General features: G+C 50.2%; 1 protein-coding gene across 1 annotated transcript; it reads right to left on the bottom strand.

Annotated features, from left to right (window-relative positions):
- Positions 1-560: 560 nt before the first annotated feature.
- Positions 561-14,157, bottom strand: DUSP5 (dual specificity phosphatase 5). The gene is made up of 4 exons (XM_003255458.4): positions 13,516-14,157; positions 9,181-9,329; positions 4,914-5,133; positions 561-2,082 (listed from the first exon to the last, which is right to left on the bottom strand). Exons 1-4 carry the CDS (start codon positions 13,892-13,894, stop codon positions 1,676-1,678), a joined length of 1,155 nt encoding a protein of 384 aa, XP_003255506.1. The 5' UTR covers positions 13,895-14,157; the 3' UTR covers positions 561-1,675.
- Positions 14,158-15,845: the final 1,688 nt, after the last annotated feature.

Genomic DNA, 15,845 nt, shown 5'->3' on the forward strand with positions numbered 1-15,845 from the left:
GGATTTACCTTGGAACTCCTGGGGAATTATCTAGAATTAGCTGCAAGAGTGGAAAGAGGGGGTCAGGCAGGCTGGCAGGGCAAACTTTCATCTCATTGACTTCTCCATCCCTTGGCCACTTACCCAGCCTTTTCTGAGTCTGCCATATGCCAGGCACTGGAGGGAGGAGGCTGGCCACAAGCTTGGCACTCAGACTTACTGGAACCAAGGGCCTTATGCTTTAAGGGACTCTTGGGATCATGTAGCTCAGCTCACTCTTCACAGGTGAGGAATCTGAGGTTCAAGTAGAGCTCTTTGCCTAGCGCGATGGGAGTGAAGGGCCCTGAGTGGGCAGATACTCTCACCACCTCCCTGTGAGGCCTGCACTAAGGAATTCTCTTGCAAGTTAGCTTAGGGAAACCCCTCGGTTGGAAAGCAACATTGTGTATCTTCATACCTATAGCTGCACCTCCACCACCATCACCCTGTTGTTCATTTACAAATAAATCCCAATGAAGCAGGCTGGGTCCCCACCCAAGGGTATTCCTACCTTACCCCAATTCACCAACAACATGAAGAAGTGCTTTTTCCCTTTTACTATTTTTATTTTACACTATAAAAAACAACAACAACAACAACCAGTAACATACTGCTTTTCTTCACATTCACACGGGTCTTAGAAAATTATTGCCTTTTCCCCTGGAGAAATAACCAACAGACAAAAAGAAAAAAAAAAGTAGTACCACATTGCAAAATCTGCAAATCCCAGAAGTCCACAGCTTGAAGACAACCTCCAGGGGCAGGGAGGAAAACAATTGTCACAAGAGACATAAGCACACAGAAGGACAGGAAGCCGAGGAAACCAGTTTTCAACACCACTGACCCAGGATACCTAGCAAGTACCCTTTTCCTCCTGGAATCTACTGCCACCACCTCGAAGGAATGACTTTTTTTGGTCTATGATCTGAAAAACTCTTTTCACAAAGAAGAGTTGCTCTGAGAAGAGGTGAAATGAGACAAGTTCAAGTATGACTAAGAATCATGCCAAAGGCCAAGGTCAGTGAAGAACCCAGGGCAAAAAAAAATCCAGAAAAGCCAACATCTTGCTACTTCAACCAACTGCCTCATTGGACCCAAGAGGGTATCTACACAACATTTCAGGGTTCAAATCAGGATGCTGATCATGTCCCTACAAACCCTGTAGGGTTACTTTCCCAACTAGACGGTGATCAGCTTATGCCCTGAAGCAACAGAGACAGACATTGAAACTGCCAAAGTTCAAAAAATAAGGTGGAAATTGTGCTTCCTTCAAAATGAATTGGCTTCATAACTGCCTTTTCTCCTGGTCCAGCAACTTTTCTCCCACGTTGCTGCAGGTATTTATTGCCTTATGCTTGAAATGAAAAGGCGAACTCTGAGGTGCAAGGACTGGGCAGTCCCAAGAGGGCAGGGGTCTGGAAGTACAGTAGTCAGCACATGCTGTGCTCCCGTAATGGCTTGGCCTTCCTTCAGTCCGGAGAACCTACCCTGAGGTCCGTCTGAAGTTCATTTGCAAGCCTGGTGACCACTCACTATCTCACTGGGGCAGCATGACAGAATGAGGTCTTCAGTATTGCACAGGTATGAAATGTCCATGAGTCTTAAAACCAAAAATCACAGTTGCTCTTGGGGCCGGGCGGATTCCTCCATCCCAGTTTTAGCAGGATGTGGCCGTTGCCACAGGGCTTCTGCTGAGCTCTGAGACTGTTGAGTGGGTAGGCACCGGTGCCAGCACCGAGGCAGGGAATGTGCAGTAGGCACCCTGCATGTCAGGGCTCAGTGTCTGCAAATGGCCTATCAGTGAAGAGCCTGCTGCCTCCCCTTGGCAGGAGGGAGGCTGGGGGTTGGGCGTGGAGGGCAGGATCTCAGATTCGTACTGCAGGAGCTGGCCCATGAAGCCAAAGTTGGGCGAGACCATGCTCCTCCTCTGCTTGATGTAATCGAAGGCCTCCTTCAGGCGGAACTGCTTGGTCTTCATGAGGTAAGCCATGCAGATGGTGGGTGAACGGGAGATCCCAGCCTCACAGTGGACCAGGACCTTGCCTCCCTTTTCCCTGACACAGTCTGAAAGGAAGAAAAGATGGTGGGAGTGAGTTGGGATTAGAATCTAAGGGCAATGGCAAAACACAAGAATCAAACACTGGAGTAACCTAGATATGAAACTGTTGTGCTTGCCTAAGAGCCATGGCCCTACATTACACACTTCTGCCAGTCTTTAATCCCCGCTGGTGAGGATAGAGCTTTTGGCGTCCCAGCAAAGACTATCCCCAAGTAGGACCTTTATATTCCTTACAGCAGCTTTACAGTTCCCCAGGATACTTGCAGATTCTGCCTCTGGAAGCGACGGACCTGGAGCAGTCCCTTCCTGGGGATGCCATCTTAACCTAGGTTCCACTGATGGTTCCAAGAGGGCATTGGAAAATCCTTGAAATTGTGCACATTTTTATTGGGCACGCACATTTTTCTAAGGAGAGCATCCCAGGCTCAAAGACTGACTTGGAGAAGCAACTCTTGCCTCTCCAGGTCTGATTCTAAGGGTAACAACCTAACCCCGATCCTGGTAGAGGCCTTCCGGTCTCTCCGGGCACCCTGTCCTGCTGTGCCAGGGCAGGATGCTTGGCTCAGCTCCCAGGGTTCTCACCACCAAACACACAATAAATAGCGCACGGCCACTAATTATAACCCTGGCTAAGTGACGCCTACTAGACTGAGGATATAAATGGCTTTCACAAATTCCATCTTGCTCAACAATGGGAGTCGCTGCTATAAAGCTACCACCATCAGTTAGCATTCTTTAGCTCAATATGACAAAAAGGGGAGGATGCCCCCCTTCCTGCTCTACCTCCCAGCCCCCACCCCCAAAACCAACTACAACTATTAAAAATGGGAAGGGGTGAAAGCTTAAAGATACGTACACATCAAATCCACAAAAAAATACAGTCTTTCCAATTCCCTCTCTTGCTAGTGAGGAAATAATTACATCACAGGAAGTTAGATGTAGCTGGCACTATGCAGGCTACAATACGCAAAAACATTTAAGATTTTGAAGGGCAGAAAAAGTCATTACCCTTACCACCCTCCACTTCCCTGCCCCAAGTCAAAGTATGCGAATCAACCTGCAAGATCTAAAAGATAAAATTTCTGAGGCATCAGGGAGGAATCCTAGAGTTTCCCCATCTGAACAAAAACCCCGCAGCATACCCCAAAGCAGTTCAATAGGGGTGTCCTCCAATTCAGTCTGACTCAAAAGAAACAACAAAACAGTCTCTTTAAATTAGTTCAAAGGGGAGACCCCCCAAGTCCCTAGAATTACAGGGTTGGACTCCTATTTCCCTTCACTCCTCTGTTGGCCTCCTTCAAAGTTTAGCTTTTAACTGGCCTAGTGCCACATCCAAGAATGCAAAGGGTCCAGAGTGCATTGCCTCTGGAGCCCACTTGACACCTCGGGGTCTGCCTTCCACATGGCCCTCTTCCCTTGGAAGGGGTCAGCGTATATTCAGCACATGGCTCACTGGGGAGACCCAGGCTCTCCTTCCATTAGCAGGGCAAGCAATCAGAGAAAAAACATCCTGTGCTTTCAAACTGCTGTGGGCTTGTGGATTGTGCCTACACAGACACAATACACACACAGGATGGGGAGGGAGGTTCTGAGAACCGGATGGGGTCGTGTTTCATGACCTCATGAAGTGGCTACCCAGGTAATTAAATAACAGGCTGAGAAGGGCAAGGTATTCCCAGGGACAGGGAGAACAAGTCAAGGGTTTCCCACCCTGAACCCATCATTTGGCTGCCTTTCAGGCTCCAAAGGAATCATCTCAGCCCAGAGGCTCAGGGGATAAGCAGGACAGGCTCAGCCTTTTGCCTCTGATGAGTTTCTCGTCAGGGTTTCCTGGGGAGCAGAAATTGTGTGGTGAACAGAGGGCCACTATGTGGCTCAAGGGGGACCTTTAATTGCTACCTGCACTAAGTAATTATTGCTATGCTAACACCTGCCTTTCCTCCTCCACCATCCCTTGGAACAAGATACAGGAAAATCACGCATCAGTTTCAACAACTACGTATGTTAAAGAGGAAGATGGGCGCTGGAAAGCGGGGCATGACCACAAGGTTAGAGAGTGGTACTTGCAAATTTGAAACAGAAAAAAGTCAGGCCAGCCTCCTAGGAAGATGGATGGGGGAGGAGAAGATGTCAAATGGGAGAATAATCCAGGCAACACAGAGGACCTGGAAACCCTAAGGCCACAGCCCTTTCCTGGCAGAGGGACCAGAGGCCAAGGCCTTGGTTTTCAGGTCTACGCAATGGAATAAATAACTGCCTAAAAAGAATGCAGAAAGCAGGCAAAAGATGCCAACTTTTCTGTGCATACAGCATGGAGCTTGAGTCAAGTGCTATCTTTAATCCAAAATTAGCTGAAAATGCAAAACAAATTGCCCCAAGCCGTTCACCAAGAGTATGGAAAGCTGCTGGGGGCCCTTGGGGCTCAGTGCGTAAGTAGTGTTCTCTGAATCCTTCTGTTTGCTTTTAAAAATAAACCCAACCTACGTAGAAGCACAGTTAGGGAGGTTCTTCCCCTTGCTTTCCTTGTGTGGAGCATTACGCAGGGATGCACTCAGCTCCTACCCAGCTAGAAACAATAACAAGATCGGCAGTGAGTCCTGCCATAAAATTATATTAATTCATTTATCTTGCAAATTAAAGCTCCTATTAATAGCAACTTAAATTCTCCCCTCCACCTTTTTGGTAGCTGCATCCCATGTTGGCTCCAACTCTTAGCAGCGGCATATACAAGACACTTTTCTTTCAGTGAAGGTAGCCTCCATCAGGGCATCAAAAGTCAAGAACACATGCCCCAAAGGGGCTCCCAAAATAACTGAAGGGGAATGGCTAAACCTACCAATGAAGTCTATTGCTTCTTGAAAGTGGGAGCTAATGTCAGCCGTGTGGCTGTCTTCCACAGGGATCCATTTGTAGTGTAGGTGGGTCGTGCAGGCCTCGGAGGTCCGTCGGGAGACATTCAGCAGGGCTGTGATGTGCAGGTTGGCGAGGAACTCGCACTTGGATGCATGGTAGGCACTTCCAAGGTAGAGGAAGGGAAGGATTTCAACTGGGCCACCCTGGAAGCAGGGACAAAGGACAATCAAGAAATATTGGATTAGCTTGTTCATTTGAGAGAGGAAAAAACAACTCTGACCTATTTGTTTCTTAAGATGGGTGGTTCCCTTTCTGGTTTCCAAGTAGAGTTCAGAGCCAGGGCAGTTCAACCGAGTGCGGGTGGTATCTCCATCCTGGCCAACTCTCTACCTCATGTGACTGCCTTGTGACTCAATGACAGCAAAATCCACACAGCAAAGAGTTCACTTTTTTGCACATATCAAGGTGGTAGGATATGCCGGCAGCCTTCCTGCGCTGACAAGGATGAGAAGCCATGTGGTAACATGGGAAAAATTGACGGGCCTGTGTTGAAGTTACAGCTGCCCTGAGAGTACCAGGGCAATTCCCTTTGCCTTGGGACAGTCTCACTTTCTTTACAGATAAAATGGACCAGGACTCAACATGGTGTGTGTCCTCCTTTACAGCCTTGACATTTTATATAGCATATTTTTTTTTCCTTTTTGGAAACAGAGAGTCTTGCTCTGTCACCCAGGCTGCAGTGCAGTGGCACAATCATAGCTCACTATAATCTTGAATTCCTAGGCTCAAGAGATCCCATCGTCTCAGCCTCCCGAGTAGCTGGGCCTACAAGCATGTACCACCATGCCTGGCTAATTTTATAATTTTTTTGGTAGAGATGAGTTCTTGCTATGTTGCCCAGAATGCTCTTAAACTCCTGGTCTCAAGCGATCTTCCTACCTCAGCCTCCCAAAGTGCTGGGATTATAGGCGTGAGCTACCAAGCCTAGCCTATATGGTGTATTTCATCAAACCTAAGACACTGTTGATCCTACGATGCATCCAGGTTTTAGATGTTAAAATGCACCTCCACCCCCACAAAAAAGTATGCTTTTTCGAAATGAAAATAACCACTACCTACTCAGAATCTTTAGATAAAAAACGTTGTCAGGCCACAAGCAGAGGGGCTTCCCCGCCTCTGACCTTCTTCACATGGGGGTTTGTTGCGGGTGCTGGTGAGACCCGCTTACAGAGCCATCCTTTTGGGAGGCTACCCACACCCCAGATTTCTAGTCAAGGGGGAACCAGAGACCATCCACCTTGAGGCAAAACTAAAATGAACCGCTGGTTAGACTCTGGCAGTCTCAGCATTTAGAGGGCTCTAAAGGTGGCAGAAAAGTCAGTGATGGTTGGAAAACTGGGAGCCCTTAGAGACTGAGAGGGAAACATGGGGCTGGGTGACAGTGGCTGTGTCTTTGGGAGCCTTTCCCATGCCAACCATCTGCTTCCTGTGTTTCCATTTCCTGTCCTGGAATAAGAGCGGAATGGAAACTCTCGGCCAGATCCATAGCAGGGAAGGGTGCGTGGGACAGCAGCTAGCTACAGGCAATTCTCAACTTACCCCACACCCGGTGTTAGCTTTTTGTTTCCTGAGAAGTGTTTAAGCAAAGGCCAGTTCAGTCACTTGAAAGAAAATTACAGAAGATTTTACATAAGGTAATAACAACTGGTATTTTTTAGCAGCACCTACTATGGCTGGCCTCTGGGGGCTTAACCCTTTAGATGTGCCTACATCATACCAATTTCACAAAATCTGTGAGGTAGGTAACATTATTCCCATTTTACAGATGGGCAGCTTGAGGCTCAGATGCATTTAATAACTTGTCCAAGTCAGAGCTAGTCAGTGGTAGAGCTGGGCTGAAACCGAAAACTGACTGCATAGCATGAGATGCAAGGCCTTGTCTGACTCCATTGCAATAGTGATCAATATGAGAAAATAAGTATTTCAGGTAAAGACAGGAAGGAAAAAATTCTCTTTCCTCTCTTCCTCTAGAGAAAATGCCCATCTGCATCACCTCCTCGAAACCTCCCAAACTTCCACGCGTACAGAGCAGCCTTCCTGGTAGCAAAGTGGTGCAGTGGTTAAGAACCTGGGCTTGGGCATCAGACAGCAGAGCTCTTGGTTAAGTTCCAGAGTTCCATGCTTACTACCTGATGTGATCTTGGATAGCTTCTTTAACCTATGACCCTTTGTCTCTAAACTGGGGATAATACCTATCCTCTCTGGATAATTGGTAAGGTGTAAATGGGATAATGAATGCATTAAAACCTGGCACGTTACATAGCTGCCACTGTCATCGAGATTGAAGAATGAACAGAACATGGCTTCTCTCCATGGGGAAGACACAGGTTTTTAGGCAATCCAAGCAGGTATAGTCCTGACCTGAGCTGGACCCACTCCCTGGGCACAGCATCCCCACCAGCTAGAAACCAGGAAAACAGCAGAGGTGGTACAAAGTTCTTTGGAAAGGAGTCAGAGTTCCAAGTTCAGATTCACGTGGCCGCTGATGACTTATGGGTCCCCACCAATGGACACTGCTTGCCCTTTAAGGAGCAGGCTGGATGGTTGACTCAAGATCTCTTCCACTCCTGAGTGCCTGGAAATAGCTGATACACCAGACCTGGGATCCCATCCAATTTCTTTTGGAGCTCAGCCCAACACACCCCTGAAACTACATTTCTTTCCCTTTTTGAACTTCTGTTTAGACCAAGAGGAAGAAGCCAAAGGCCTTCAGAAACCCCAAAAGTTAACATGACCTCGCCTGGCTGCTCTAAATGCAGAAGCATTTCTAAGAAGTAGCATTAGGGGGTTCCCCAGATGAATCTTGAAGACACATCAGGGCTTTCTCACCCCTCACTTGGCCAGGGATGTGCCGTGCTTTCGCAACATTCTGCCAATTCTTATTTCTCTTTCACTTTCTGAGAAATGGGGGAAACACAACCCAAACAAACAAACAAAAGTAGAAATCGAGCTAGGCCAGATGTCCACAGCTTGAAAGCCACGGGCTCATCATATACTGTAAGGATGTTTATTAAAGGAAAACAAACAAATTCCTAACCCTGGCATCTGGACAAACTAATAGGCTTCCTGACCGAGGAGCCCGTTCAAGAAAAGGTCATCTGGCTTTACTTCGAAGTTTATCCCCAGGGACAGGGTTTTGCTCATGGCAGGGAGCGGGCATTTTAGCATCTAGCAATCTTTCTTCTTTTGATTTGGGTATGTTCTTGGTTTATGTGAAAAGTTTGAAAGGTTACTCTCACCAGGTCAGGTGTCTAGATTAGAGGCCATGCGGAAAACAGAACAAGGTCCTGAAATAATCAGAACAGCAAGCTGAGAGAAAGGGGTTCTGAGCCTGATGCTGCCTTGAACCAGCTGCAGGACTCTGCAAAATCAATCACCTCACGTGTCACAGAATACTTCTCTTCCCTTCCGTAAAATGGGTAGGTTTTGATCTCTGGTTTCTGCCAGATTTGGATTCTCACCTGCTTTTTCATCTTCCTGGATGGTGCTACGTAACCCCCTTCCACTTTATTTTTCCCTTTAGTGAGTTATCACGAAGCACTCATTTTTAGAAGAAAAACAAAAACTCACTAGTTTACAGAAACATGAAGCCCTCTAGTATCTTTTGATTTGCTCTGGTTTCAGTATCTGTGGAACTGTAGGCATAAGAACGCCTTAGAGAAGCCACTTAGCCACCCAAACAGGACTTTCTCTATAGCACCCCCACCAACACCAGTTTCAGTTAAACATACCAATAAGACACACCTTGACAGGTACCGGGATGGTTTGCAGAAAACTGCAGAGCATGGACAATTACAAAGAAAAGCAACACAGGAAGCCTGAAAGTCAACTCTGAAATGTCTTCAGGGAAACCTAGACCAGTATTTCAAAGCTTCTCTGAACCTCCGAAGCCAGATGACAATAATGTATCTTTCACTTCCCCTTTTCCCCAGAAGCTGCCAAGCATCCTGTGGCTGGTTTGCTCTTGTCAGCTTGTTTGCTGGAAGGAAGCCCATTTACTCTTGGATGGAAACTCAAGCTGGCAAGCAATAGAAGCTCCCTAAAGCCAGGGGATTTTGCCAACACCCTGATCCACAAAAGAACTAACCATCATTGCTGAGTGGGGAGAGAACAATCAGGTGCTGAGGAAGGAAGGGAGACAGGAGCCCAGAATACCACTCAGGATACCTCTTCCCCATCACATCACGTACCTGGTCATAAGCTGGCCTGTAGCTGACGTTTACCACTGGTTTTCCACACTGGGTGATGAGGGCTCTCTCACTCTCAATCTTCTCTTGTGAAATGGGTTTTACATCCACGCAACACTCGGGATATTCCGAGTAGAAAGTCTCATATCCCCCTACAAAAACAAACAAAAAGGTGAGACATATGGGAAGCATCAATTTCTCACGCTGTCAGAAAATACCCATAGTTAATCAATACTCTGAGTGTTACACAGTTAAGAAAAAAAATAAGCCAATACAGATTCTGGTCATTAAAAATTGAACAAAACCAGCAAACGGATTTAGAATAGAAAGGGGCTCTACACACATACAAACCTCTAAAAAGAACTCTTTCAGAGGCAATGATTAACTTTTTGTGTCTATCAGAAGCAGCTTAAACTGTGAAAGAAAGTGTCTAGCATCTGGCAAATATTAACCAAATCCCTCCAGAAAACAAAGGCTATTTTCTCTCTTGTTTATTTAAAAGGAAGGTGTGATTACCCAAAATTTCATTAACTGGCGAGAAGATAGGCTCCTAAAGTGGCTTCTTCCCCAGCCCATCTGCTCTAAGCAGGATTCTAGCTGGAACCTCCTCCATTCATAAGGAAATGGGGGCTGGTACGGTTTCATTTCAACTCAGGGCAGTAAAACAGCCTCACTGCTTCTCACTCCCAAGGTGCTAAGAACACTGCTGACAATCCTTTCTAGGTCCGATTTGAAGTCATCAATCCAGTTAATTACCTTCTAAATCAACTGAAAGAATAAGGACTTCTGAATTTAATTCTCAGCCCTCATGAGCAAAAACTGCCTCTGTCCCCTTCGTGACCACCCTATCTTCTTATCCCCACTTTTCTTACTTCTCCCCTATTCCTCCTGCACCCCCACTCCCAATCAATAAGTCAAATTATGGCATGTATGTCTCTCAGAATCCTTAATATTTACACCTCTCCAAATGGATTTAAGGTAAAAACGACCCTCTGAGCAAGTCACGGAAACTTGCAAATATAAGTAAGCCTTCTTGGGCCCATTTGAGTGGGGAAGAACCGAATGAAAAAGTGGCCTTGGAACCCTCAGAATGCCGAGGGCTGCCAGGTGCAACAGGCCAGCCTTGCTTGGGAAACTCCTTTGCTGGTAACCCAGAGAGCAACCTGAGGCATTTCCTAGGGCCTCCAGAAAGCCCACTTGTCTTTTTCTGGCCCAGAGAATTTGCTTGGAGTCAAATCCATTAAACATGCATTCTGAGACCACGAATTTTCCAAAGAACCCCCTTTTTCATTTCTGACTTTGGGTGTTGTGATGCTGGCTTTTTTAAAGCCCTGCAGTAGACAAATGGTTAATGGATTACAAGGCAGTCTCCAACTCCCTCCCAGAAGCTGCAGCCAATTCCTAGAATGAGTCATCTTGCCATTACTGCTTCCTCTCAGCTCGCTGGAACTGCCCCGCCCCCACCTAGTACACCCAGATCTCCCCTGTGGTCACCACATGAGCCTGCCCATGAGCTCCTGGTCCTCCTCAATGACCATGCTCCCCACCACAATGGGAGGCCACGGCAGAGGTGCAAGGTGGTGCTATAGGCAGCTTAGCTTCCCATGCTCTGCCACAGCCCCTGGGCCCCTTCCCTTCCAGCAGTCGAGAGAACGACGCAGGCTCACACCGACCCACAGCTTCCTCTGAAGAGGTATCCCTAGTCAGTAAACCACCTGATCACTTCCCATGCCTGGACCTCGACATTATGGGTTCCAGGAGACAAACAAGGATTTGGATGGGAATTTGGAGTTAAGAATGACCTGGGCCCTCCCAAACTTCAGGACGAAGGTTGGGGAAGAGGAATCTTCAGGCTACCCCATCTTTTGGCTTTAAATATATTACTTCAGAGTTGGCTATCAGGAGGACAGATAAGAGGTTTGGGTGTGGGCTGGATCCTGCATGCTGTTGACAAAATTTAGTTGAGGGACAGATAAACAGGGTCCTGCCTCTTCAAGCTGGGATTCAGAGGAATTTTCCAGATTAAATGGTCTCAGTCTTTCACCCACTCCCATCAGAGGTGTGGAGAGACAGAACATTCCTCTCTGGTGCCTCACTTGAGTTGCAAAAGCCATGGCAATTCTTAGAGTTACTTCTTTTGGAGTTGAGTCTGCTTTCAATCACCACCACATTACCAGGGAACAGAGAGAGCACAGATACTATATATAAATAAGCACTGACCACGCAATTCAGTCATCACCATTTCATTTTAGTGGTTGTTTGGGAGACGGGGGATTATGGAAAGTGTAAAAAGGCATTGCCCCCGCCAAGATCTGAGATGCCACTAGATTAAAACCTGAACTCCTATCTGCACATGAATTACATAAAGAAATAAAAATTTTCTCTGGCAACAATTTAGTAGTATTATAAGGGTAGGCATGAAGCAATTTCTACTGAAATTTAAAATGCATGTAATTCTTGACCTGGCAATTCTCATGATTTACTGCAAGGCACTGCACACACAAGAGGACATGGAGAAGGACATCTACCGCATTGCTTGGAGCAGTGAGGCCGGACGCAACCTAATGGTCATTACAGGAGACCGGTTCAATGTGAAACAGACACGTATGGTCAGATATGGACAAGTCTCCAAGATCTAGATAGATACAAGAGGCAGGACAGGGACTATACAAAATCAATCTATTTCTAAGATGCTTATGAAAAATTATCTAAAGGTAAACAAGAAATAGTTGACGACTGTCTCTGGGGAGTGGAATTGGGTTCTAAGATATGCAGAAGACCCGCTTCTCATCATACGGCCTTCATGCTGTTCAAATTTGTACCTGTGTATACGTTACCTTCTTTTAAAAAACACTGTAACACAGTTTTCCTGAGATGTGAGTCTATAGAGCTGCCTACTTTGTGGCGATAACTTCTAAACTGTCAGCAGGGCCAGCTTAGAGAAGCACAAGGGCAGAGTGGGGACCAGGGAGGGTCTCCTGGAACCTCTTTCGTGCTACTGAGGCAGAAACTTCTCCAAAGAACAGGAGACAAAAACCATATTAGGGAGAGAAAGAAATCAGGAGACACGCTGAAACCTCTGCAGAGCCAGAAGGCCTTCCCTCTATCCCCTGGGGGCTAGGCTGTTAGAAAAAGGACGATTACCATCTACCTCTGTTATCTCTCCAACAGGAAATCAACAGGGGACCAGTCAGCAGGAGGTGCTAGCAGAGAGGGGAACTGTCTCCAGAATCTTCCTGGCCCGGAGCGTGTGAAACTCAAGTTGCATGGCTTTAAAACAGGCTCCTAACTCGGCGCCGGCTCTCTGCACCGAGCTCTGATCCCCATCACTGTTACATCCCAAGGTGTCCGCGCCGGGGCTGGCAAGGCCTTGGGGCCCTGCTGGGGCTGAGCCCTCATCTCTACATGTGGGTCAGGTCTCCCCGGGTGTCATTTGAGGTTACAAAGGACTCAAACACAAAGCAGGAGCAGTCATAGGAAGTGACCCAGAAAAAACCAATGCTTTGGACTTTGAGAGTCAATCACCCACCCACCATCAGAAGCCAAAGTTATCTTCCCGGCAGGTGAAATGGGCAGGCCTGTGGCGGTAGCTCCGGGAGGCGTCAAATCAAAGGCCGTAGAATCTCCAAACCACCCTGCCCCCGCGCATCTCTATTTCCTGGCTGGCCGGCGGTAGGCTCAGCTCAGGATGGGTCCCAGGGATAATCCTGGGGCGGAGGAGGGAGGAGGTGAAAAGGGTGGAAAGGATGTGAGCTCCAAACTGAGCTAGAGAAAGACCTAGGAGGGGAGAAGAGGCCGGAGGGAAACAATAAAAAGCAATACAATGAAATGGAAAGGGAAGGGACTCGCCAGGTCAAAAAGGCAAGAGGGGTCGGTGAAGACACAGCTGGCTAGGCGGGAGGAAGGGGGGCACCACGGCGCCACACCAGGGGGGAGGGGATCGCGACCTGCTGATTCCGCCAGATCAGTCTATCAGGAAGGCCCCGAGCCCTGACCCCAGCGACAGCGGCGAAGCTCGCGTCTGGAAAGGGGGCTCGTGCCCAGCACGAGCCGACGGCCCCCAAACTGCTAAGCAGCAGCAGCCCCCGCAGCATAACCAACTCCACCCAGCCCAGCGGGCAGACCCGCTGCCAGGCGCTTTCGAGGAACGCGGGTGGGGAAGAGGGGGAGCTCTGAGTGCTGACATTTGCAGTGCCCTCCCAAGCGCACAAGCCCCAGGGTGCAGACTCCAGCAGGTGGTGACTCTCCCGGTCCCAGGGTGTACGAGGGCCCCCCGGCGCAGGGAGGGGACCCGGGGGCGCCGGAGGGGCAAGCGTGGCAGGGACCCCGCGCGCTCACCTTTGAGGAAGTAGACCCGCGGGCCGGCGGGCAGGCAGGCGAGCAGCGAGGTGAGCACGACACGCGCGGCGCTCTCCTCTCGCAGCTTCTGCCAGTGGCGGCTGCCCTGGTCCAGCACCACCACGGCCGCGACGCCGCCGCCGCCCTCCTGCAGGAGCCGCGCGCGCGCCGCCTCGTCGGGCAGCACGTAGCGCGCCGACACCGCGCCGCCCCGGGCCCGCCGCAGCACCACCGAGTTGAGGTTGACGTTGAGCGAGCCGCGCACGTTCGAGGCAGCGAAGGCCAGGTAGGGCCGGCAGTCGAGCACCACGCAGCGCGCCGCCGCCTCCTTGCGGAGCATCTTGCGCAGCTGGCGCCCGTCGAGCGATGTGACCTTCATGCCGCCGGCGCCGCCCGCCAGCGGCCCCGCGCCGCGCGCCCCGCGGCTGCCCACGGCCAGGGTGTCCGCGGGCGAGGCACGGGAGGGCGAGCCGCGCGGCTGCGGCCGCGACGGAGCCCGGCGCCCGAGCGGCGGCGCAACTCCGCGTTCCCGCCCCGCGTGCTCGATACCCAGCCCGGCCGCTCGCCGCCCTAGAAGCCGGGGATTCCGCCGGCCGCGCAGCGTTTTATGTGAATGAGTGCCGCCCGTGACGCGACTGCCCATATAAGGCCAAATATGGGTGTTGCCCCGCCCCTCGGGCCGTGGCCACGCCCTGCCGGGGGCGGGGCAGCGGGGGCGAGGGACGCGCGGGGAGGGAGCCGGCATTAGAGCCAGAGGAAGTGGAAGGCGCCTCCTCGTTCTCTCCTCCGCGCTGCACTGAGGAGCTCACTGGCGCATCACCCGCGGCTGCCGGGCGAGTGTCCGAGGCGCTCCGGGGCCGCGGTGACCCGCGCGGTGCGGACCGAGGAGGAAGCGCGGTGGGAGGCGGGGCGGCGCCGCACGATCCGGCCTTCAGCTTCACGGACGTGGGCTGAGAACCCGCCCGCGCCGCGCTGAGCAGGGCCGAGGGAGCCGGCTAGGGCCCCAGAGGAGTCCGGAACGGATTCCCGTCGCTACCGAGGTCTGCGCGTGTAAGGAGAGGACGTCGGAGATTTCCCTCGAGGGGTGGGGTATAGATGACTGGAGAGATCGGGCGCGGGTTGGTCATCGCTGAGGCTGGGTGGTGGGGGGCCGGATTCGTTATACTGTTTTCTCCACTTTTCTGTATGTTTGATATTTTTCATAATAAAGTTTGTAAAAGTAAAAACGGGGGTTGGGGGTCGGCGGTGAGAAAAGCCATTTAATCTCCCTAAATGGATTCTGCCCTCAAAGGATTGACGCTCTTTTCTCTGTCACTCTCCAATAATGATTAGAATAATAAGTTGTATTTTGAGGAGCTGTTTTCTGGTCCCGGGGAGACCCTTGGTGAACTCAGCAGTACCATCAGCATGTATCCCACCATGGAGCTCAGTTCAGCCAACTGTTGTCCAGGTGGCTTCTGGATTTGGGGGATTATCTATGGATCAAGTTTAATCTCAGGCTGTCTGCCCCCACCGGTCTCCAGGGGCTTCAGGCCTCCCACCCCTATTCCTGGGGAAGCAGACACAATTGACCCATTCAGCAAGCATTTATTGAGGGTCAGCTGTGTGCCAGGGCTTTGCTAGCTGCGGGGACACGTGGATGGAAACAGGTTTCTGCCCCCAAGCTCACTGCCAACCATTTTATCGTTAGCCTGGCTGGGACTGCTTGATGGAAAACAGTCTGCCCGCACTAGACAAGGGCTTGTTGACAACTGACATAAGGGAATGACGTTTTCAGAAGGAAGCAGAGATCAAATTCTGAAATCAGATGCAATCAAATCAGACACCAGGACAGCCGGCATTGCCTCTGGGTCACAGATGCATTCACCCAAAGGCGCTGTCCTCACCTTGCCAGTGGGGTCTTGGTGAAGACGTGATGCGGGGGCCTTCTTTCTCTTTGTGGTTATCTGTGCCAGCCTTCCCTGCAGGCTGCTCTTCCTCCAGCACGTTCTGTTTCTGTTACCGGCTCTTTCCACCCCCGACATCTCCGCCCAGAGACACACACGTACGCGGAGCACCCACGTGGGCCAGGCTTTGTTTTGGGGCTGGCGGCACCAACGTAAGACTTGTACTCAGCCCCAGCTGCCCCCAGCCCAGAGGGGAGGGGAGGGCCTGTAGTCCGTGGGGAAGAGCGCCCAGCATGGGTGTGGCAGGGTGGGGCGTGGGCTGGAGAAGGCCTCCCAGAGGAGATGAGAGCTGAGGCCAACTCCGAGGAATGAATTGTAAGCCAGGCTGCGAAGCAGGAGGGGAGATTCCAGGCAGAGGAAACTGCTTGAGGTAAAGAAAACAAA

This window comes from Nomascus leucogenys, chromosome 3 (assembly GCF_006542625.1).
Source record: "Nomascus leucogenys isolate Asia chromosome 3, Asia_NLE_v1, whole genome shotgun sequence".
Taxonomy (NCBI): domain Eukaryota; kingdom Metazoa; phylum Chordata; class Mammalia; order Primates; family Hylobatidae; genus Nomascus; species Nomascus leucogenys.